General features: G+C 40.3%; 1 protein-coding gene across 5 annotated transcripts in view; it reads right to left on the bottom strand.

Moving 5' to 3' along the window:
- Positions 1–23,761, bottom strand: part of SEMA6A (semaphorin 6A) — a 169,470-nt gene that overhangs the window by 72,532 nt on the left and 73,177 nt on the right. For all 5 annotated transcript variants that reach the window (XM_069962681.1, XM_069962682.1, XM_069962678.1 and 2 more), the window contains exons 5-9: positions 15,468–15,530; positions 14,185–14,286; positions 9,577–9,667; positions 4,992–5,111; positions 3,657–3,745 (exon numbers count right to left, since the gene is read on the bottom strand). In XM_069962681.1, the coding sequence (XP_069818782.1) occupies positions 3,657–3,745; positions 4,992–5,111; positions 9,577–9,667; positions 14,185–14,286; positions 15,468–15,530 (465 nt within the window). The remainder of the gene's footprint in view (positions 1–3,656; positions 3,746–4,991; positions 5,112–9,576; positions 9,668–14,184; positions 14,287–15,467; positions 15,531–23,761) is intronic.

The following is a 23,761-nucleotide window of genomic DNA, read 5'->3' as shown; positions in this document are numbered from 1 at the left end:
CTTAGCTTTCCATTTCCACAGACAAAAGCACATTCTGCTGGTACAGAACAGATTACTCAGAAAGCCGGATGCTTCTCCAAATCTCTATACTCTAGAATGTTTAGATCTTCGGTGACTTTATTTTCCATAGCCCCCAACATATCTTTCTTCTTTAGCATTCAGCCTCTGCTGTCTCATTCTGTTTTAATAAGCAGAGTCTCTCAATGACATTTCAATCACTGAAGTCATCCGAATAGTATTATGTTTTGGTTTAATTAAAGATTATGCGGAATTAGCATTTGCACTTATGAATTTAGAAGCTTGTTCTACTAATCGTTTCAAGCACTACATATTCCCCACAATATGTGTCAGATGATCTACAGAAATGTGCTGGTGTACCCGTCTCCATTCTCTACATACTAACCCTACAAAAGCTGACTCAATGGAATAGAAATTTAATCAGAGACAGATATTTAGCTTTTCTGCTTTAATTTTTGTTGACTCTTTGTTTGAAATTCTGGCTTTTATTCTGAACATTGCCCAGTGTTCATATAGGTTTCTGTATATTCATAGAACAAAATAAACCCCAGTACAGAATTCTGTTTCCCTCAATTCACAATAATTGATAAAATAACAGGAGGATCTAACACTTGCTTTTCCTTAAGGCTGCTTTCACATTACGTATATTTCAGTCAGTATATTTCAGTCAGTATTGCAACCAAAACCAGGAGTGGATTAAAAACACAGAAAGGATCTGTTCACACAATGTTGAAATTGAGTGGATGGCCACGATATAACAGTAAATAACTTCCATTATTTCAATATAACAGCCGTTGTTTTAAAATAACAGCAAATATTTGCCATTAAATGGCGGCCATCCACTCAATTTCAACATTGTGTGGACAGATCCTTTCTGTGTTTTTAATCCACTCCTGGTTTTGGTTGCAATATGAGGACCACAATACTGACTGAAATATATGTAGTGTGAACCCAGCCTTAGGCTGCGTTCACACTACGTATATTTCAGTCAGTATATGTGTATTTCAGTCAGTATTGCAACCAAAACCAGGAGTGGATTAAAAACACAGAAAGGATCTGTTCACACAATGTTGAAATTGAGTGGATGGCCGCCATTTAATGGCAAATATTTGCTGTTATTTTAAAACAACGGCTGTTATATTGAAATAATGGAAGTTATTTACTGTTATATGGCGGCCATCCACTCAATTTCACCATTGTGTGAACAGATCCTTTCTGTGTTTTTAATCCACTCCTGGTTTTGGTTGCAATACTGACTGAAATATACTGACTGAAATATACGTAGTGTGAACCCAGCCTGAAACTGCAATAATGCTTCTGGATAAATTCACATTTACTACATGGAAATGGGATATGTCCAATACTGACCTTACCCACCCAAATCCATGGACCTTTTGCATAGGCACATGAAGTCACATCATAAGTAACCCCCTACTTTCCAGAAGCCACACCACTTTTGTTGGTCGTTCTCATCACAGCAACTATATCTAAAACAGTAGGTCATTAAAAGTAAAGAAACTTTGCAATTGGTCTTATTGACCTTATTAGGGCTATGTTAAAACTACATTTAACAGTCAAACTGCCGGCCACCAGGCTGCATTTAGCACGTTCCTGCAGCCAATACCTCTGTATCGGCTGCAGGAATGTTCTTTTTTTAACATTGACTTACAGGTACCGTCGGTTGTGACCACTAATCAATTAACCATTTACTTTAATACAAAGTGTGTCTGCCGCCGCACTTTACATTGTGTGAACATCTATTTTTTCCGGAAGCGGTTCAGTGGACAATGTCCGGAAATAATAGTCATGTACATTTTTATAACGATAATTATACCATAACAACGATTATTATAACCATAATACCGATGTGTGAACACAGCAGATAATGCAATGCTGCCCCTGCAGTACGGAACGGACGCTGATTTAATTGAAATAATGGGTTTGAAATTTATGTATCATAGGATACATAAATATTTTAACCCTTAGGCTATGTTCACACTGTGTATGATTCCGTCCGTAGTTCGTACGCCGCTGTACATGTGCAGCTGAAACTACGGGCGTGGGAAAAAAATCGACATGCGGCCGGATGCATACGAACCGCAAACATACGCCTGTAGTACAGTTATGCTTCCCTAGCTTGATTCAAAGCGATCTGAGGCAGGTCATTTACTTGGAAATCTTTGCCCAGCCCCGTAAACCACACAGAACCTTTTGGATCGAAAAATCAAGTTCAATTTGGCTGAAATAAGTACTTCGTACGGGACCGCATGGAAATCCACGGCCGTGAGTTGGAACATGTGCGTCCTCAAACAATAGTCTTGTTCATTTTTCACGGCGCAGTATACGATCCGTCCGTAAGCTCATACATAGTGTGCACTGTGCGGGCGTATATCCTATACTTTCAAGCGGAAGCTTCAACCTCAAAACTACGTGCGTATATTCGCGGTTCGCACTACGGACGGATTCATATGCAGTGTGAACATAGCCTTAAAATGTATTATTAATACCAGCAGCTGTAGACACTTTCAGAAATATGAACTTTTTAAAATATTTCTAGCTTGTTCTAAGCGTTATTACACAACTACTGCAAAATATGTACTAATAAAGCTGGCAACAATAATTCTGCACACAGGCACATAAGCCATAGGAGAGCAAGATGCTAGGTCATTTACACTGAAGGAGGTTTTATGTGTACTGGTATCATTCTAAATTTAACTAACTGGAAAATGAATGCATTCACTGAAGCAACACACTTCTGATTCTGACACATACATTTACTCCATATGGCTTTAAACAGAAAGACAATCTCCAGAACTTAAGACCAGAAAGTCATCCCAGACATCGCATTTGCACTGACATCATACCCTAATAAAAAAAAGGTTTATTTTTGATTTATTTATTTATTTTTTACGTCTGACTTCAAGTTTATTTCCAGCTCCATATTTGTTTGATGTCAGCACGTGTTGAAAAGAAATACGGGCTGATAAGTAAATGCACTGTAGACGGGAAATGTGAAATGACAAGAGATCGAATTCCACTGCTCCTGCTGGTCACTGTTCCTTGGTTATATATTCTCGCATCAGACAGTTCTCAAATAGAAATAACTCTCTGAGTTTTCTACAACTGCCTGGTGTACAATGCTGTGCCCATGCAAAATTATTTTAGTACTTTATTGAAAAAATCCAATACCAATCGGATATTGAAAAGAACTGTTAAAAAGACTACTTGAGGTCTGGGTGTTACAGGGTTAACAATATGATAAGGATTCTATTGGTGCGATAATCTGTTAAGTCACTGTCTTGACAATTAAACATATCTAGAATGCAATCTTACTTTATATTACTATAATGCAATTTATAAACCACTGTAGATCCTATAATTTGTAAAGAACTGTAGTTTATCCACATATCTGTTCCTAGTCCGGCTGAGCTCCAGTACATGGTATCTCCCTCAAGCAGTAATATCCTATGTAAGAGTATTACACTTGAAAGACATTATAAAGTTTCAAGATCTGCAATGCAATCTTCCCAAAAGGTGGCCTTGTCATGGTGATTAATGGTTCTCATTGCAAGGTCTCTTATTGCTGGGATGACTTAAGAGCAGTTGCACAGGTAATTTACGTCCATTTCTTGCCCTACCTTTCCCATGCTGTTGTATTCGACTGCAATTTCACGATAGAAAAAGTAGATAAGGTCCCCATAATCTACAGCATGTACAAAGTATGGCTCTGCAAACAGAGAAAGAAGATAGGAGATAGGGAAACGTCTTACAAACTTATCTGGGATATAACTCACAAAACTTCATAATAAAAAAAGAAAAAGAAGAACAAAAAAAAAGAAAGAAAAAAACATTCCTTGCTGTTGAACATTTCATCTGTATAGTAATGGTCTTACGTACTGTACTATGTGGCACACACTAATGGCAAAAAGTACAATGGTCCATACAACTTGTTAAGTTGTTTCCAAGGCCATAATACAGGCATATTTAAGGCTTCCTGTACACATTAATGAAAGCTCGCCATTTTCAACAGTCTCATGTATAAACTCCCACTCAAAGGGTAATGTAAGGAGAAACAAAGATTCGACATGTTGGATTTCAACTTCCCAACTTACAGAAAATTGTGTATGGGGGTGGGGGTGGGGGTGGCATGAGATGTTTGGTTGACAGTTGTCGAAGGTCTATATGTACCTTTAGGGGGAGATTTATGAAACATGGTGTAAAGTGAAACTGGCTCAGTTCCCTCTAGCAACCAATCAGATTTAATTTTTTGTCCCTCACAGACTCTTTGGAAAATGAAAGGTGGAATCTGATTGGTTGCTATGGGCAACTGAGCCAGTTTCACTTTACACCATGTTTGATAAATCTCCCCCTTAGTGTCTACATTAAGCATACAATACCTGGACCCTACACAATTCTACATAACAGAAAATAGGGTAGCATGAAGTTTCCATAAGTAGAAGTATGAAAGCCCACATGTTATATGACCACATCACAGAAACAAAAAACAAACAAACAGCCATTTGATGGCAGTGTGGGACAACCCTAAAATAAATTTCAGTTGGTATGAAATCTACTTTATTATCCTGAGCTACACCAACCTAACATTAGTTATTGCTATATTCAGGATACCACATCAATATTAGATTGGGTGAGTGCCCACACCAGTCAATCCCACTGATCAGCTGTTTGCCAGACACATTGTGCCACCATACACAGTGAAAGAGCAGATCCCTCCATACATTGTGTAGTGGCCCTTGTGGTTTAATGCACCTCAGCTTTCAATCTCTTCAACACTAGCTGAGGTACAGCAGCAAGCTTGGCCACTACTTCATTACACTGGCAATAAGTTGGTCGTTGGGGGGAGGGCAGGTGTTGACACCCCACACTCTGACATTGATGATTCAACTTGAGGAAAGGTAATCAATACATTTTGTCTGGAAAAGCCCCTTTCTAAACAAATGAATAAAACTTACCTTTTAGCCATTTTGAATCATATTTGACAGTCCGCAAAGTCGGGCTGTCTCCTAGACTCCGATATATGACGGCATCAATTGCAAGGAAGTCAGTCACAGTTGCAGAATAAAGTTTACCATCTTGAAGAGAAGAGATGAATAAAAAATTAATTATATATAAGTTAGATATCTACTGCAGCATATTGTACAAGTTATAAGACTAGCGGACAAAACTATAATTACCAGATGCAGCGGATTAATGGAAAATGTCAAAATCTCATGATGCAGTTGGGTTGGCTAAATTCCAACTGTGCCATCAATGATATGGTTTTAAGATCATTTAAGGGTCGTGATTTTGTTTTTCTGTGCTATACACAAAATGTAAGGTGATTACATTAGAAATATAAAAAAATAGTGCACGTGCAGGTGTTTATGTCAAACAGACAAATCAATTCCTAATGTCTGGCAATCCATTAAACATTAGTTTTTTTTTTTCTATTTAATAAATCTGTGTTTTGTCAACTTGTCAATCACTAATCTTGGATATTCTTAGCGCATAGGTGGACAAAAAAGGCCCCAGGAAAGAATACCACCCAGGAGGTCATAAAACTCTAGAGAGTACAGCTGCCAGACATCCTTGTGCTTTGCCGGATATCCTTCTGTACAGTATTTGCTGAGCACCAGACATTACCGAGCAACTTCTAGACTTCAACACTCACTGGCAGCTATCTTTATACAGTCCCTTCCAGCCAAGAAACTTCTCTTATGGAAATGGAAAAGCTTGAAATACAAATCCAGCTATGAACTATGGGGTTAAGGTATCCAGAGGACTATGACCAAGAACCCATGATCAGCTTATTCCTACTAACTGGTTCAGGCTCAATGTTATAGCATCTCTTCTGTGCTCGAATACATTACAATGAATACTCAATTGTCATCTATACTGAGCTAATGGACTAAATCCTCATATTAGCCAGACTCCAATTTAAATTATACACGCACATGACTGCACATAAAGTTTTACATTACATTTGCTTGTTTATGGAAGATTATAGGGTTGAAGTATTAGGGAAAAATGTATAGCTCCCCGTAGAACTAATGAGCTCTAGGCTTCCTATGGATTTGTGTCTATTGGATGATTGTTTCCAGAGGAGTCAGGAAGAAGCAGATCTCTGTTCAAGCTGGCAATAATCAGAATACACCCCGACAGGCGTAATATTCCAGATTTCCAGTGCTAATTTAGATTTTAAAGCCAAGTATTATGATTCATTTCACTCATACACTTCTTATCCTTTTTATTTTACATGAAGTCGTTTTTATAGATCTCAGTGGTTGGTGGAAGGCTATAGAAGTAAACAAAGACAAATAAAGTTGACGTATCTTTGTGTTGGTTACTGCTGTTCAGCATTCTGAAACTTACTAAATCTGACACAGCAATTCTTTGGAGCCAAAAAGAAGAAGAAAAAAAATCCAAGAAAAATGTTTTAAAAAAGTTTTGTCATAATAAATCCGTACTTGCTAAATGCTAATTAATTGCATGTGAGGTTTGATATAAATCACCACCTTACTGTCATGCTGTCATAGCTCCAGGTAAAGCTGCTGCTTTTTTCTTTAGCTAAAGAGGTCGATTTTTATAATAGACCCATATTTTTAGAGGTTTAGCAAGAAGAATGGAATGTAGATAAATAATCAACATAATTTCTAGCTTAATATTTGCTCACTATAGTATTAAGCTATGTTCACACATTATACGAACAACGGCTGTTGTTGCACTAAAAAATGCATTGAATTTAATGCACAATGGCAGGAAATAATTCATTGTCAATTATTTTAATTGTCAATTATTTCTGTGGCTGTTGCTTAATACACTCTGTTAACAATGGCCGTTGTTTACATAGACAAGAAATCTTGTCATAAAAAATTTGTGTGACCATTGCCTGAGGGCATGTTCACTCAACGTTTATTTTGCATAAATCATGGCCGTTGTTGCAATTCATCACAACGGCCATGATTTATAAACTACATACGTTGCATTTGAATGAATGGAATCCCGGCCGGAGCTAATACACATAGTATAGGCTCCGGCCAGGACTCCATCCAGCCACACGAAAAACTGACATGTCAGTTCTCTGCATCCGCTATTCATTGAATAGCAGCCGCAGAGACATGTCAGTTCACACAATGTAGAGTGCCGCTCCGGCCGCACGCTCCATTGTGTGCAGCGGTGAATTGGGATGGGGTCACACAAGGATGCACCCGCATCACAATTCAACATAAATAAATAGCATCCAGCTGATATTGCAGAACCGGCTAGATGATCTTAATTTCTGTTGAATTGGGATAATCTTCTCTGACACGGTCATTCTGTGACCCAGACGGGTCACAGAATGGCCGGTCTCATACCATGTGTGAACATGGCCTTATACTGTATTTTTCTCACTTGCAATTCAATGACTATTGGTAGTGGTAGTAGCAATAAAGTAGTGTAAGGGTGGTATGTCAACTTGTATATCAAAATGGGGGAAATTCAGCTCAATAGTACAAAAGCTATCAGTGTACACATGCATTAAAATGTCCCTTTAAAAATGTTTGACATGCCCTAGAAAGAGGTCTAAAGTTTTCATCTGTCAGGTTCTGGGAGTTCAAACCCCCAATGATTGTTAGAGAGAGGATGAACATTTCACTTCCTGGCTTGCTACAATCTCAATCTCATTGCAGAAGACAGACTATATAGACTTATATTATAGACCATCTCCTGCAGTGAGATGGAAAAGGTAGCAGGCTTGGAAGTGAAAGCAGCTGTGGATTCTCCCAGCTATGTGTAACATTCAGTAGGGGTAAGAAGACCCAAATCTCCACCGATCAAGACTTTTGACATGTCTCTACTGCATGACAAACACTATTGGAAGTTACAGTGATTTTTTTATTTAAATGAATATAAAATATAATAAGATCAACATTTTTGAAATGTTCAGTTAAACCTCTCTTGTATGTATTGTATGCCAAGAAACAGATTCAGAATCTTGAATGATTCTGAATGCCAATAGGATGCCCTTGGCAAGTAGTTTGTTAGAGTAGAGTATCCCACAACCTCCCCTAAATCTTGAAAAGTACATTTAAAATCTATCCTCACAGCTGCTACAACACACTCCGAAACTAGACTTTATACACTGATTATTGTGAAGTATCCAACGTTATATTGCAGATGTATTAAATGGAGTTCTCATGTTTGTTTACTTGGCCATTTTGGACCACGTAACACTAGCAGAGTCATGGGAAATTATCCTTCCTTACACTCTCATTATTCCCTCTGGATTATTTTTCTTTTTAGTCTTCATTTCATTATATATGAAATAGAATAATGAGAAACAGCTCATGACTTGGCTCTCCTCTACACTAGCCAGGAATATGTGTCTAACATACAATTGATTGATACCTCTGAGGCATATTTCAGTGGTGGTCGAGTATTATACAATACACATGCTAATAGAAAGTGGCACAAAATGGCATCTAAATCACCATAAAAAAAATATAAAGTTTCTCCAAGGCCACTTGGGGTTAGTACTGAAACATCCACTGCATATAATATATAATGTGATAGACCGCCCTGGGGTCCAATGCAGTGATGAGTTCTTTCTATTTTACCAGCAATAAAATTTCATTCAGACACATCCATCCTGGCTTTAGAAAATAGATTTGTTTTATGTCTCAGTCGCTGCACTGAAATGAACAGCGTTGTAAGTGTGAGGTCATATGCCGAAAGTAGACTTTCAAGAAAAATGGCATCAAAGTCAGAAATAGAGGAGGAAATAAGTCCATATTTGTTTGGAAACAAAGATCTCTATTTGGACTAACCTTTTATAGAAAGAATTAAATGACAAATAGTCCATATGGTTCATAATGCTTGCCATTGGTTGAACGGCTTTCCCCATTAAAAGTGGAGAGCATTCATTGCTTTATAGAAAACCTCCTCAAACTGTATCAGTCGGAAAGCCAATATAATAACTGACCTTGAGATTCAGAATAGAAATTATGCATTGACCTTTATGATCTTTTAAGGTAATATTTCCAATCAGGCCTGACATTTCATTTAAACAATGAAGGTTTTATACAGTCACAAAATTGCACTTCAAAGTCTAATCGAAATTCTACCCAAATGGCACAGATGTATGTCAGTAAGGCAGGACAAAATTTCAATATGCTCCACTAAAAATGTAAAGTACAACATAAAGCTGAAAATTGAGTTTAGCATTCATTAAAAATAAGGCAGTTGATTACCTTCCTACTTTCATTCTCCTCTTTTAATATACAACTTGGCAGATGTAACATATGTTGAAAAGCAATAATGAGTTACGGGAGGTAATATGTAAGTAAACAGTCGCTAATGACTATATCAAAATTCTACACGACCTCTCCTTGCTTGCTGCATGCTGTGATATAATCTTCTGCGACACATGCCCCCCAAAGGCTTCAAGTACTTTTGGCAACCATAGTTTCTTCAAACTTCATAGTAATGTAAACCACACACTGTGTAGACTAACTTACTATGAACAGGAGTAAAAACAATCTGAGATAAAAGTAGTAAGTCATAAATTGACAGTCATACCTGCAAAGAGGGCGACGTTGGCATGCTTGGCATCATAAGGACATCTGGCCATACCACTTATTTCTTCATCTAAAAACTCAAGTGTGTCCATCTGATGGAATAAATGATGACAAGAAGACGTCAGTTTGCAAAGTGTGATGTATTAAAACAGATAAACGTATCAATAAAGATTGTCCTTTTTTATCATTTATGCTTCAATGTGTCCCTTTTACATGGCCAGTTATGGGGCTGTGCAAGAATGCAAGCAATCGTTGATCAGAAGATTACTACAGAACTGTCTACAGGGGGAGTGACTGAGCACATAGCTCAGTAGGTGGATGTGCACACTGCTATACACTTTGAACAGCAGGTGGTACTATTCTATGTAGGTTTTTCAACAGCATATAAATGACACTCATTGTTCTTTTTTATAGTCTATACAATTGTATGACAAATATGTGACATTTAATGGTGGCAAAACCCCTTAAAATCCACCTTCATATTTCATGAAAGAACAAGACTATAAGGATTATGGTACATTATGAAGATTTTGCCTATAAAAACAAAATGACGCAGTTACTAGCACGTCACCTCCACCCTGGGCAATTATAAAATCACCTAACATGCATATTTTCCACTTGTAGCTCTGACTCTGACGTAGCTCTGACTTAAATTTCAGCTGATATTTTATCCCTTTATGGGATTTCTGCTGAACTGTGTCTGATTATGTGGTCTGCGGCGACTGGCACGTTCTCAACATGCAAAGACATAATAAAGTCCCCTCTGTTCTGAAAAACAAACTTGGCTTACCACCAGCAAGAGTTTAAAACTGTGGAGGTGGCTTGTCAATGAGCTGGACTGGTGATGTCATTGGGGTAATCCAATAAGCCCAAGTGCATTCATTATAGGGGTTTATGAGTTTTATAGACTCTTTTTAAAATTGTAAAGAAAACATTCTAAACCAAGATAAAAGTATTTCAAAGTAACCGGTTCCTTTACTTTTAAAATATAGCACACTATAGTATGGAGGAGTTCTTGGTACCAACACAATAACAGTTCCTGGAGCGAGAGAAGAATCCAGTGGTTGGAGCTGCAGGACAATATATATCATCCTCAGCTATTTTGTAAATTTGAATGTCATCTATCACACCGATACATTCATTGGATTGGTCTAACTGACATAAATCCAAAAAACGCTTACAGTTCTTGAGAAGCAACCTCGCTTGCTGTACCGGGCAGCAATTAACTTTCTACTCATATGGTACAAAACTTTCATCATTCAGCTGATGACCTGTCATCATTTGTTTCCTGTCATGAATCTTCGCTGCCCAGTCTTTCAGAAAGCAATTACTTTTCTAGGCAGCACAATTAGACTGGAGTTTGGAAGTGTCAGTATGAAGAAAATAACCAGAGCTCATACAATATGGGAACACCACGATATTTGATGCCCATCTGCATTTTCACTTTACAGCCCAAGAAGAGGCCCTGTCTGCTGTTCTTGAGTCAAAAGGTTGATGGTGTGCCATCTGTAAAGCTAGCAGACCAGACAGGGAGAACACAGGTGTCCATGTTAACTTGTGCTAGTTCCCCTTGCACATATCACTTGTGTTCCGAATGACACGGGCAGCAGGTGAAGAAATCAGCGGAGGCAAGAAATCATTGTAAGGAAACATCTGCAAGGGAGGATGAGATGGATGGCTTTGTATGCTAGAAATTATGCTGCCGAGAAAAAAAAAAAATCAAAACCACCAGAACAGGAGCGCCTTCTTGGGATTTGTTATATGCATTAATTGTAACGAAGGAGAATGAAGCGGTGACAAGGGGAGTTCGAGTAGTCACTACTTGGCACGGTGATTGGAAAGCCAGCTGCATTCTGCTCCCTGCTACAAGCAGAGGACAGTGGAGGAGTAGAAGAAAATATGATTTTCTAACATAACAGCGCAGATAAACAAAGCACTGTAAAAGACTGAAGCACACTCTGTATCTGTTTGTAAAATAACTCCTCTATTCATTGTAGAAACAGATGGCCGGGCTTATTTCTGCTCTCCACTACAAATGACAATGTCCAACGTACAAATCAAATACTAGGGGAAAAAAATCTAAAAACAATATTGATGGAGAGATTTTCTAGGAAGACTCTTTTGTGGTGTTTGTAACAGAGCTACTTGATATTATATCTTTAGTCTGTTTTGGCTACATTTACATTAGTGGTATATGTTGGTATACTGGCAGAAACCTATGCCAACCTATACTTCAGCAGGTCTACTTGGACCAAATGTTGTCACTAATGATTTTCTACCATCCATTTCCCAAAGATACTGTATATTTTTATTTTGTAGCATGATCTACAAAATTAAAATACACATTGTGCGGACACAACCTTAATAATAATGTGCTGGGCATCCCTCTCAATTCATAATTGCATGACTAAAATCATTCAATATGGTTATGTGATGTCACTTTGGATGACATGTTACAAAATCATAAGAAGCATATGTAGGAAAGAGTCATCACTGCAAATTGTTGCTGTAGTATAGTTATGGGCTGCCAGCCCTGTATGTCTCATATGTATGATCATTTGCAAGCCTAAGATTCAGGAAGGCATGTGGAAGGGCATGCAGAACATGCCAGGATAGCAGTGATCATGATGATTTTATAGCAAATAATTAGGGTATTGGTACTGTGTGTTAACCTATGAGCATTGCCCTAAGGTCTGGCATCACTTGAAATCACAAGTATACATTCTGTTTTATGTGACCACAATTTTATCATCACAAAAATCACAAAAAAATAAATAAAAATCTAACACTGTTGGGTTGCGGCCATGAAATTGCAGGAGCGTGATTTAGCATTTCATGTATCAGAGGTTAACGTTAGTGATAACAGGAAGGAAAATTGGGTAATCGTAGCATTTCGAATCACTGTAAAACCCTGTCCTTAAAGTGCACAGGGTGCCTCTTCTCATACATTTGACATGGACATAGCGGTTCTATAATACATCTCTCCTAAATGCTTCTCTACCAATTCACATTACAGATATGAAGGAAGAGATTTGGTTTCTTTTAATTAACTTGTATTTCTGTTACTTCTAATAAAGCAATTAAAACCAGCAAACCCTCATAGCTAAAAGCAATAAAAGCTCCGATAATCATTTTAGGATGTTCATTCAAACAGTGATAGCAAATCATTTTGATATGTCTTTATGGCACTGAAGGAGCTACAGAAATCCTCACAGAGGTAGTAAACAATGAGCTGCCGACCCCCACAGCTATGGATGATTATCAGCGAAACAGACAGCCCCCCAAGCACCAGTTTATTTTTTTAAGGCCTGCAGTAGCAGAAGACAGATAAGGGGAGAGATAGGAAATTCCGGCACATACAGGTGTCCTTCCCCGGCAGCCGCTTTAGCTAGGAGAACAGTGTAGCTGATAAGCCCTTTACTCGCTGAGAGATATCATACAGAAACAGGTCATTTCTGTATAGGATTATTACTTTTTTCAGAAAAGAATACAACGATACATTAAATAAACTGGAAATTTAACCACACATGCAATAAAGTCATAGAGAGAAGGCAATTTGAAAATCTGATGTCCATGAACTCCTGTGTCTCCTTAGGAATATTGTGTCACTTCTTTGTTTTTGCAACAAGGTATTGGTATTTTAATAAGGTATATCTAAGAGATACTTTATGTTTTACTCGTAGTAGGTACTAAACTAGAAACTTGTTGGACCCAGGAACTGTTTATAATTTTTAAATGAATTTAATAAACGTTTGATGTTTTTAACATTGGCGCATGATTTAAGATCCTTTTACACTGGCTGGTTATTGGCAGGGAGGAAAGCTCACTGCTGATAATCGGCCATGTAAAAGGATCAGCGATCAGCCGCCGAACAGGAGGTCTCTTAAGGCCCTATTACACAGAACAATTATCTTCCATACTTGGCCGATAATCGCCCCGTGTAATAGAAGGTAACGATCGTTCATGTCGGCTGATCATTGCAGTTGTTTGTCTTTCAAAATGTTGAAAGACAAACGGCTGATAGCAATGATCTGCTGCCATCGCTTCTCTATGGGCTGCCTGGATGATCACCCGGGCATCCCCCCGCAGCCTCCCCTGCACTAACCCACTCGCTGCCGCCGTGCGTAGTATCAACGGCAGAGTGCAGGGATTGAGGAACAAACGAGCACTCACATCGCTTGCTTGCTCCTCACAGTCCCCTCTGTAACAGGGGCTTTATTCTTTGGCTGATTGTTGTCCACTTATCCTTTCGTGTAAATAGGAATGATGAAGTCCAGAGGCATGACTGACTGAGCCTTGTAAAGGCTTTGCAAACAAATATCGATCTCACTGATCGGCACTCATTTGTTGGGACTACATTGGGCCATATAAAAGGGCCCTTACCCACAGTTTCAAGATCTGTAACGCTGTCCTATCTGAAACAGCAACCATGCGCTGCCAATCATTCTTGTTTCCGTGTGATCACAGTGATCTATATCTAAACTTTGGTCACATACTGCAGTTCATATTACATAATCAACATCAAAATTGCTATCTTCACATCCATTATGTAACGTATCCATATTTAACATCCAGATTAAGAAAAAAATATATATATATAAGTACTTACCCTGTAATTTCTACAGGCAGGATTAAAAGCATTTGTTCCACATACAAACAGTGTTTCTTCATCCCTTTTTAGTAAAACCTTTATAAAATTATGACATTCATCCTGTAGAAAAAGTATTTAGACATTAAACAACAATATAAAACCTGATACTTTAGCACATTTAACCATTCCATTATGGGTCCACTAAATCTACTCTGATAGGATTCTAGATTTTTCATGGCACTTAGTGCATTTCCACCTCCCTCAACTAAGTGTACATAGAACTATACAAGGTCAGGCATAAATCTGTTCATACAACACTGAAAGGAGGCCTCAATACATCAAACCCTGACTTTTGGCGGGTTCCATTTACTAAGAAAATTTTATATATATATATATATATATATATATATATATATATATATATATATATATACACGTATATTCCTATTTGAAAATGTTTGATGTAATGAGGCATCATATCAGTGATAGTGGATCAGCTCCAGGCAATGTTTAATAGTTAATAATGGTGTTGTATGATCTCCTATGGTAGTGGAACGTTTGGGATTGTTTTACCTCTCATAAAAGGTGAAGGGCAGAATTAATTCACATAATTAAGAAATATGTTGTTAAAGGGAAACTGTCACATTAACATTCAGTTCAATCTACCAAGCTAAAGAGAAGGAGTAATCAAGCAGAAAAGCAAAATGTTATATAGTTTTTCTAGAAAAGTCTATAACCAATATTTTTTTCATTTTAATGTTCCCTGTTCCTTCCAGGTTTAGGAGTCCAATGGGCAGCCCTGCTCTGTAATTGACAGCTTTTTTTGCATATTTGTGCATTAAAAAAAAAAAAAAAAGTCAATCACTGATTAGACCACCCACTGGACTCCTTAACCCAGAATGAATGGGGATAAAATATTAGTTCTAGTAAAAAAAAATTCTAGCAAAACTATATGACATTCTGCTCAGCTCGTCCTTGTTTATAATATCGTACTAGCAGAAGACGGCATCATCAACATGATAAGTTCCCTTTAAGCAATTTTTTTTAAAGGATGCGTCATCTCTATGACATAGCCATCACATTCAACAAGCAGGGACTAACTTTTCCTAGACTCTTGTGAGAAATTAATTGTAGCATGACATTTTACCGTAAACAACCAACTATTCCACAAATGAAAATCACAGACTTAATTGAAACAGCAATTATTAATAGAGTAGTGTGTGTTGTGATCCATGGCACATTACAGGGAGCAGCCACATAGACCTGGGTAACCCCTTGGTGTAAGAGAGAGAAATGCCTACCTTATGCTTCCCCTTCATTCTGCAGGTGTCTACATCCGGCTGCTTAGATTTCCATGTCAGCTTCTGCAAAGATCAGGAAAAAGAATCAATTAGAGCCCCTAAGGCAGCCATGTCTTTGATTTTTAATGTCAGAGTTGAAGTGAGGAAACAAGCGGCAGAATAGAAGTCTATGTGTCACATCTGTCTCCCCTATGATTAATTGTTATCTATGTAAAGTAGCATAGAATGCCTTGTTGAAAATGTCCAATGTGTTTCGTCTGACAGGTGCATAGACACTAGGGCTATCCTAAGAGACTTCTTTATTCTTATATACACAAGCCTCATTGTGTTTTTTTTCTTCCTTGTTTTACCAGGCTGTGACACATTTACTGCTTAAGATGTGTGTCTCAGCCTTAACTCATACTATTGCAGATTCAAAAATGACACACGTCAGCACTAAAAGAAGGCCAAGAACTGATGTACATCAAGGGGAAGGATTTTTGAAGTTCTGCAGTTCACCAAAGGTATAAAAATATGCAAATGATGCATACAGACAACTCTTGCAGGCCGTATAGAAGTCCCTGGATAGAGTTTCACGCCATCAGCATAATAAAATTGATAGAAGCATAAAGTTGAAAAAAAAAAAAAAAGAGATGCTCAGCATTCCAAAAGCAGATTCCGAGCGCTTTGATGTCAGCTCTGGCACTAAAGCAAGGAGTACGGCACCTATGCATATTCAGGAGGTTTTAAAGGCTTCATAGTTGGCAACAACACATGCAGTACAGTATCTCCAGTGACAACACATAAGGAGTAGGTCATTTTATATGTGCACAACAGCACACCAGAAAGAATATGGCACAGTAGCCTAATGGCTAGAAAGGTCTATTCTTGTTCTTTCTACCCATATTGTCTGAAAATGATATTAACAATTGAAATACTATTCTTGTAAGAGAGAAGCAAATACAATCTATATTGTTGAAAGAGTTGTCTATATAATGGATAATCAATATACTGATGGAAGTGGAAGGGCAGACCAATACAAAAATTAGTGTTTCATAGTCTTGTCTGAATGTATCAATTTCCATGTGGAATTCATTTGAGTGATAGATTTTTCATTAGACTGGGATGAGTGATGTATATGTAACATACTGATAAAACTTCAAAGGGGAATACAGTGAATACATTACCTTAGGGATTACAGTGAATGCAATGTTATAGGGGAATACAGTGAATACAATAGTACAAGGAGGACACTGCTAAGTAAAACCGAATTGTGGAGACCGATTGCAACTACACAGGCCTTGTGCACATGACTTTGCTCTGGGTACGAATCTTAAAGCGTTTTTGTCATTAGCAGGCAATTCTGATATGTCATTAGACATGTCAAAAGTTTCTGATTGCAGCAGGTTTCACTCCTGAAACCCACTGAAATCCCAAGATACATGTCAGGAATGTGACTTTGCGCTCCTCGGTCCGTACTGGGCGACCGAGGAAGCGCTGAGCCTCTGGTTGTTTTTTGTTTGCAGTCCTGTCTGAATGCTGTCTTAGTTTCCCAGCCACACCCGCATTGCCTGTTGCACTCTGGCAGTGCAGGGGTTACTCCTTATAGACCTGTCCAGCTGAGCTGGGTGCTGGGTTCAGGGCTGATCCAATCAAGTGCTGGACCCAGTCCCTGATTCCAGATAAAAAAGCAGCAGGCTCTTCATTTCCCTGCTGGCTATTGAGTGTTACTCAGCTAAGCGCTTCAGCTCTCCTGGTTCTGTTACTTCTGTTGCCTGACCTATTGCTTGATCTTCCAACCTGCTTTGTCTGCTGCCTGCCCTGACCTCCTTGTCTGTCTCTGACTCTTCTTCTGCCTTACGTTTTTGTACCTCGCTGACCGCCGTTGCTGACCCGGACCGTAGACTTTGCATTATTGTGTTTGTTTCGTCTGTCTTGTTTTGTGTATCACTTGGTGTAGGACAGGGACTGACACCGTGGTTGTCCACGGCCGTTTAGGGCTGTTGAGGCAAGTAGGTAGGATCAGAAGGTGGGTTCTAGTGGTTAGGGCTCACTGTCTTGTTCTGTTCCCCACCTACGTCCGGCGAGTTTGTGACAGAATAGCCAGCCAGAAAAAAGATTTTTGGGTCACCTGCATCATGGACCCTATGAACACCCTGGTGACCCAGATGCAGGGTCTGAATACGTTGGTTCAGACCCTTGCTGAGCGTGTGCAGGAACAAGAGTCCTTGCCCAGGCAGATGTGTCTGACCCCCCCGCAGGCTCCTGAACCCCCAGTGCAGCTCCCTGAGAAATTTAAGGGGGACAGGAAAAATTTCCGGACCTTTCGGGAGGGGTGCAGATTATTTTTTCGGCTACGTCCCCGCTCCTCCGGAGATGAGACCCAGAGGGTGGGCATTATTATGTCCCTCCTGCAGGGCCCACCCCAAGAATGGGCATTCTCACTACCTTCTGACTCCCCTGATTTAATGACCGTTGACAGATTTTTTTCAGCCTTGGGCCTTCTGTATGATGACCCAGACCGAGCAGCAGAGGCAGAGCGCCAATTGACGACACTCAGACAGGGTAAGAGACCAGTGGAAGAATACTGTGCTGACTTTAGGCAGTGGTGTGTACCCTCTACTTGGAATGACCCAGCTCTGCGTTTCCAGTTTCGTGCGGGCTTGTCTGACCAACTGAAGGACTTGTTAGTAGCCTATCCTAATCCTGAGACTCTGGAGGAAACTATGACCTTAGCCATACGGGTAGATAGGCGTATGCGGGACAGACGCAAAGAGAGAGAAACGTCTAAATTCCCTTCTGGTTTATGTCCTTTGACCTTACCTCCTAAACCTTCTTCTTCCTCTCCTGTGTCCCCTCCGCAAGACGAACCTATGCAGATCGGGTCAACTGACGCCAAGGCCAGACGTGCATATCGCCTCCAGAACCATCTGTGTCTCTACTGTGGCAAAGCGGGGCATCAAGTACGACAATGTACCGCTAGACCTGGTTCACCGCCGGAAAACTTCAGCGCCTGAATGATTATCGAGGGGGTCATTCAGGTGCACAGGTAACCTTCGACAAGAAAAAGAAGTTGTTGTTGCCTATTTCTTTGACTTTGGGAGATAAATTTATCTCGGGATATGCCCAGGTTGACTCTGGGGCTTCTGCTAACTTTATTAATACTGTTTTCTGGTCTGGTCTGGGGGCATGTCCACTTCAGCTTAAATGTCCGTTGAATGTGACTGGAGCGGACTCTGCCCCTTTTGCTCAGGGTAATATACGCTACATTACCCCCCATCTTGAGGTAAAGGTGGGATCAGTTCATTTTGAAAAGCTTGACTTTTTGCTTATGGAAAATTTGTCTGCTGATATTATTCTGGGGTTACCCTGGTTGGACCAGCATAACCCCGTGTTTGACTGGCCCAACAGGGAACTGGTTCGATGGGGACCAGAGTGTGCTCCTCATTGTATTTCTTTGTCGCTTGCTGAATGTTCTTCTGATGATGGGGAGATTCCGGAGTTTCTGCTTGATTATGCTGATGTGTTTAATGAGAGATCGGTGGATGGATTACCTCCCCATCGTCCCTATGATTGCACTATTGACTTGATACCAGGGTCTAAGTACCCTAAGGGTAGAATATTTAATTTGTCCTGTCCAGAAAGAGAGGCTATGCGAGATTATATCAAGGATAGCTTGCGTAAAGGTCACATCCGTCCCTCCTCTTCTCCCATGGGGGCGGGATTCTTTTTTGTGGGTAAAAAAGATGGTGGTCTACGCCCCTGTATTGATTATCGAGAATTGAATAAGATCACTGTGAAAAATCAACACCCTCTGCCTCTCATTCCAGACTTGTTTAACCAAATTGTGGGAGCCAAATGGTTCTCTAAGATTGATTTGCGGGGAGCATACAACCTAATAAGAGTAAAGGAGGGAGACGAGTGGAAGACTGCCTTTAATACTCCTGAGGGACATTTCGAATACCTCATTATGCCCTTTGGATTATGTAATGCTCCGGCAGTCTTCCAACATTTTGTTAATGACGTGTTCCGTGAACATCTGGGTCGTTTTTTGGTGGTATATCTAGATGATATTTTGATATTTTCTCCTGATTGGTGCTCTCATGTTCAGCATGTTCGTACTGTATTAGAATTGCTAAGGCAAAATCACCTCTGCGCCAAGCTGTCAAAATGCCAGTTTGGGATACAGGAGGTCTCATTCTTAGGGTATAAGATCACCTCCAACTCATTTTGTATGGACCCCCTTAAAGTGACAGCCATTGAAAATTGGGAGCGACCCAGTAGCCTTAAGGCCCTACAAAGGTTCCTGGGATTCGCCAATTACTATAGAAAGTTCATCAAGGGTTTTTCTGTTATTGCTAAACCATTAACTGATCTAACCAAAAAGGGGGCAGACCTGGTTAATTGGAGTCCTGAGGCTATCCTGGCATTTGACAAGCTTAAGAGGTGTTTTGCTGAAGCTCCTGTGTTAACTCAGCCTGACTTTGAACAACCCTTTGTCATTGAAGTTGACGCATCTGAGGTTGGGGTAGGAGCAGTTCTCTCACAAGGTTCAGAGACCCTCACCAACCTCAGACCCATAGCCTACTTTTCTAGGAAGTTCTCCAAAGCCGAAAGCAACTATGACATAGGTAACAGAGAACTTCTGGCCATTAAATTAGCCTTTGATGAATGGAGACATTTTCTGGAAGGGGCTAAACATAGAATTAAGGTGTTAACAGATCATAAGAATCTGATATATTTGGATAAAGCCAAACGTCTCACTCCTCGTCAGGCCAGATGGGCTTTGTTCTTTACACGATTTAATTTTGAAATTTCTTTTCGACCTGGGTCTAAAAATGTTAAAGCTGACGCCTTATCGCGCAGCTTTGACATCGACACGGTTCCCAGGGAGCAACCAGAGACCATCCTGTCACCCGGGGTGGTGGTGGCCACTTTGCAACCCGATCTGGCAGCTCGGATTGCGGAATCTCAGTCTCTGGCTCCCCGGAACACTCCTGAGTCTAAACTGTTTGTTCCTCCAAACCTTCGCCTTAAGGTTTTGGAGGAGATTCATAATTCTGTGTTGGCTGGTCACCCGGGAATTGCAGGTACTAAGTACTTACTCTCACGGCATTATTGGTGGCCTTCATGGGCAAGAGATGTCAAATCATTTGTCGACGCCTGTGAAACTTGCGCCAGATCCAAGGTTCTGCGTAGACTACCTGAAGGTCTCCTCCATCCCCTTCCGGTGCCTACCAGACCTTGGACTCATATTTCTATGGATTTTATTACCGATTTGCCACCCTCTAAGGGAAAAACAGTCATTTGGGTGGTTGTTGACAGATTTTCTAAGATGTGTCACCTTATTCCCCTGCGTAAGCTCCCTAATGCTCGTACCTTGGCTACATTGTTCATAAACCATATCTTACGTTTGCATGGTGTTCCAGAAAATGTAGTTTCTGACAGGGGGGTACAATTTGTCTCCAGATGTTGGAGAGAATTTTGTGGTCGGCTGGGCATCTCATTATCCTTTTCGTCGGCTTTTCACCCACAATCTAATGGCCAGACAGAAAGGGTGAACCAATCTCTGGAACAATTTTTGAGGTGTTTTGTTGCAGGGAGCCAAGATAAATGGAGAGAGTTTCTATCCTTAGCGGAATTTGCTCTAAATAATCGTGAAAATCAGTCACTCAAGATGTCGCCATTTTATTGTAATTATGGCTTTAATCCCAGATATTCTTCTGTACATGCGTCAGAGTCCGTAAACCCTTCGGCCGAAGGTATTTATTCTAAACTGTGCACAGTTTGGGCCCAAGCTCTTCAGAACTTGGTCAAAGCCCAAGAGACAGCTAAGAAACAGGCGAACAAAAGACGCATATCAGGTCCAGATTACGGTATAGGAGAAAAGGTATGGCTCTCAACTAAAAACTTGAAATTGAAGGTTCCCTCTGGTAAACTAGCACCGAAGTACATTGGTCCGTACGTTATCACAGAGATCATTAATCCTGTTTCATTCAGATTACGATTACCTGGGTCTATGAGAATTCACAATGTATTTCATAAGTCTCTTCTCAAAAAATATGTTAATCCTGTGCTTCCTTCAGTCCTCCCTGCTCCTCTGGTCATCCAGGGGGAGCTGGAGTTTGAAGTGCACAGGATATTGGACTCTCGTCAAATTCAAAATTCCATCCAATATCTTGTCCAGTGGAAGGGATATGGTCCTGAAGAAAATACGTGGGTTGCCAGTAAGGATATACATGCCCCACGTCTCATCCGGAAGTTTCATGACCATAACCCCTCTAAACCGGGTCCTTTAAATAAGGGTCCTGAGGCCCCTCATAAGAGGAGGGGTACTGTCAGGAATGTGACTTTGCGCTCCTCGGTCCGTACTGGGCGACCGAGGAAGCGCTGAGCCTCTGGTTGTTTTTTGTTTGCAGTCCTGTCTGAATGCTGTCTTAGTTTCCCAGCCACACCCGCATTGCCTGTTGCACTCTGGCAGTGCAGGGGTTACTCCTTATAGACCTGTCCAGCTGAGCTGGGTGCTGGGTTCAGGGCTGATCCAATCAAGTGCTGGACCCAGTCCCTGATTCCAGATAAAAAAGCAGCAGGCTCTTCATTTCCCTGCTGGCTATTGAGTGTTACTCAGCTAAGCGCTTCAGCTCTCCTGGTTCTGTTACTTCTGTTGCCTGACCTATTGCTTGATCTTCCAACCTGCTTTGTCTGCTGCCTGCCCTGACCTCCTTGTCTGTCTCTGACTCTTCTTCTGCCTTACGTTTTTGTACCTCGCTGACCGCCGTTGCTGACCCGGACCGTAGACTTTGCATTATTGTGTTTGTTTCGTCTGTCTTGTTTTGTGTATCACTTGGTGTAGGACAGGGACGGACACCGTGGTTGTCCACGGCCGTTTAGGGCCGTTGAGGCAAGTAGGTAGGATCAGAAGGTGGGTTCTAGTGGTTAGGGCTCACTGTCTTGTTCTGTTCCCCACCTACGTCCGGCGAGTTTGTGACAATACAGCTGGGGAAGAGCAGGGCAGTGCGTTCCACTCCCCACCAGCAGAAGATCAGATTTATTTGCTTCCTAGACTCAGAAGAAGGGAACGAGTCAGATTTGAGTGACAGCCAGGCAGAGAAGAACACTGTGCATGCTGTATCTTGGGATCACAGGAGGAGCAGGTCTTAGGAGTGAGACCTGGTGCAATCAGACATGTTAAAAGTTATTGCAAATGACAGTAATGCTTTAGATGTACTTTATGGCTGGCACACTCCCATGCTCAATGGAGGGTGAGAGTTGTACCCATAGAGTGGTAAAGCAAAAACAGAAAAAAAAAAGTCCGGGTTAAATGTAACAGTTTGAGAAAAGGAATAGCCCAACTACAAAACACATAGCTGTATTAGGAAGATATTTTCTGATGTCTAAATACAGTAGAGATTCTTGCACATGGCTCCTGACTGGCAGCATCCAGCCTGTCTTGCTCTGGTTTTGCAGTTCCAAGCCAAACGTCCCATTTAAAAGCTTTTGTAGCATGACAGACCATAACAGGTGGAATCACATTGCGTCAGACCTGAAAATAAAAGCCTTATGCAAAGAACGGAAATATCATCCATCCCGTTCTATGCAAATAACCAACCAATGGAGTAAAATGTACTCTACTATATGGTTTCCTAAACCAGGTTTAGATAGTGTGTGGTTTGTTTGCTTTCTGGATCCCATGCTTTCCTTGTGTTTGACTAAAACATAGATTTTTTTAAAAATGTATGCAACATTTTAGACAGAGTTTATCCATGGCATTAAGTGGATGTGGTTATGGATATAAGTTTTACAAAAATAATTTTTATGGCTTGGTGTGTGCTATGTCATAAATGGTTAAGCAGCAGTTGTTCCCCACTGACAGTGCTATTCTCCAGTGGTATATACTTTAAGCCAGAATGAAGAGGAGCTTCTCTGTCTTTGAGGGACATAATGCTTTTGTGCCTTTTACACACAACCTATAACTGGTCATCGTGTAATTCTTCACTCTTCACTTCCCCTGTAGAGGCAGTGAAGAAGAATTAAACGCTTGCTGTCAGGGCCCCACATATAACAGCTGCCCAATGGGAGAGGGACACCCTTTTATAAATTTTTACTTCTATAACAACAAGGTATGATAATAAATGGACAAGTTAATATGGGCGAAATAAATAGCTGCCAATTGATGGAAAAATCATAATAAAACTGGGTTGATCCTAAGCTGCCATGGTGTGGCTTTTTGCCTGTGTTGGGGTTTTAAGCTGTTACATGTGAACCAGTAGAAGTGGAACTTTATTTTCTCAAATATCTGTCTCTTCACTGAATCG

Source organism: Dendropsophus ebraccatus, chromosome 3 (assembly GCF_027789765.1).
Source record: "Dendropsophus ebraccatus isolate aDenEbr1 chromosome 3, aDenEbr1.pat, whole genome shotgun sequence".
Lineage (NCBI taxonomy): Eukaryota > Metazoa > Chordata > Amphibia > Anura > Hylidae > Dendropsophus > Dendropsophus ebraccatus.
Note: the sequence above shows the minus strand (reverse complement) of the source record. Positions and strands in the feature narration are given on the sequence as shown.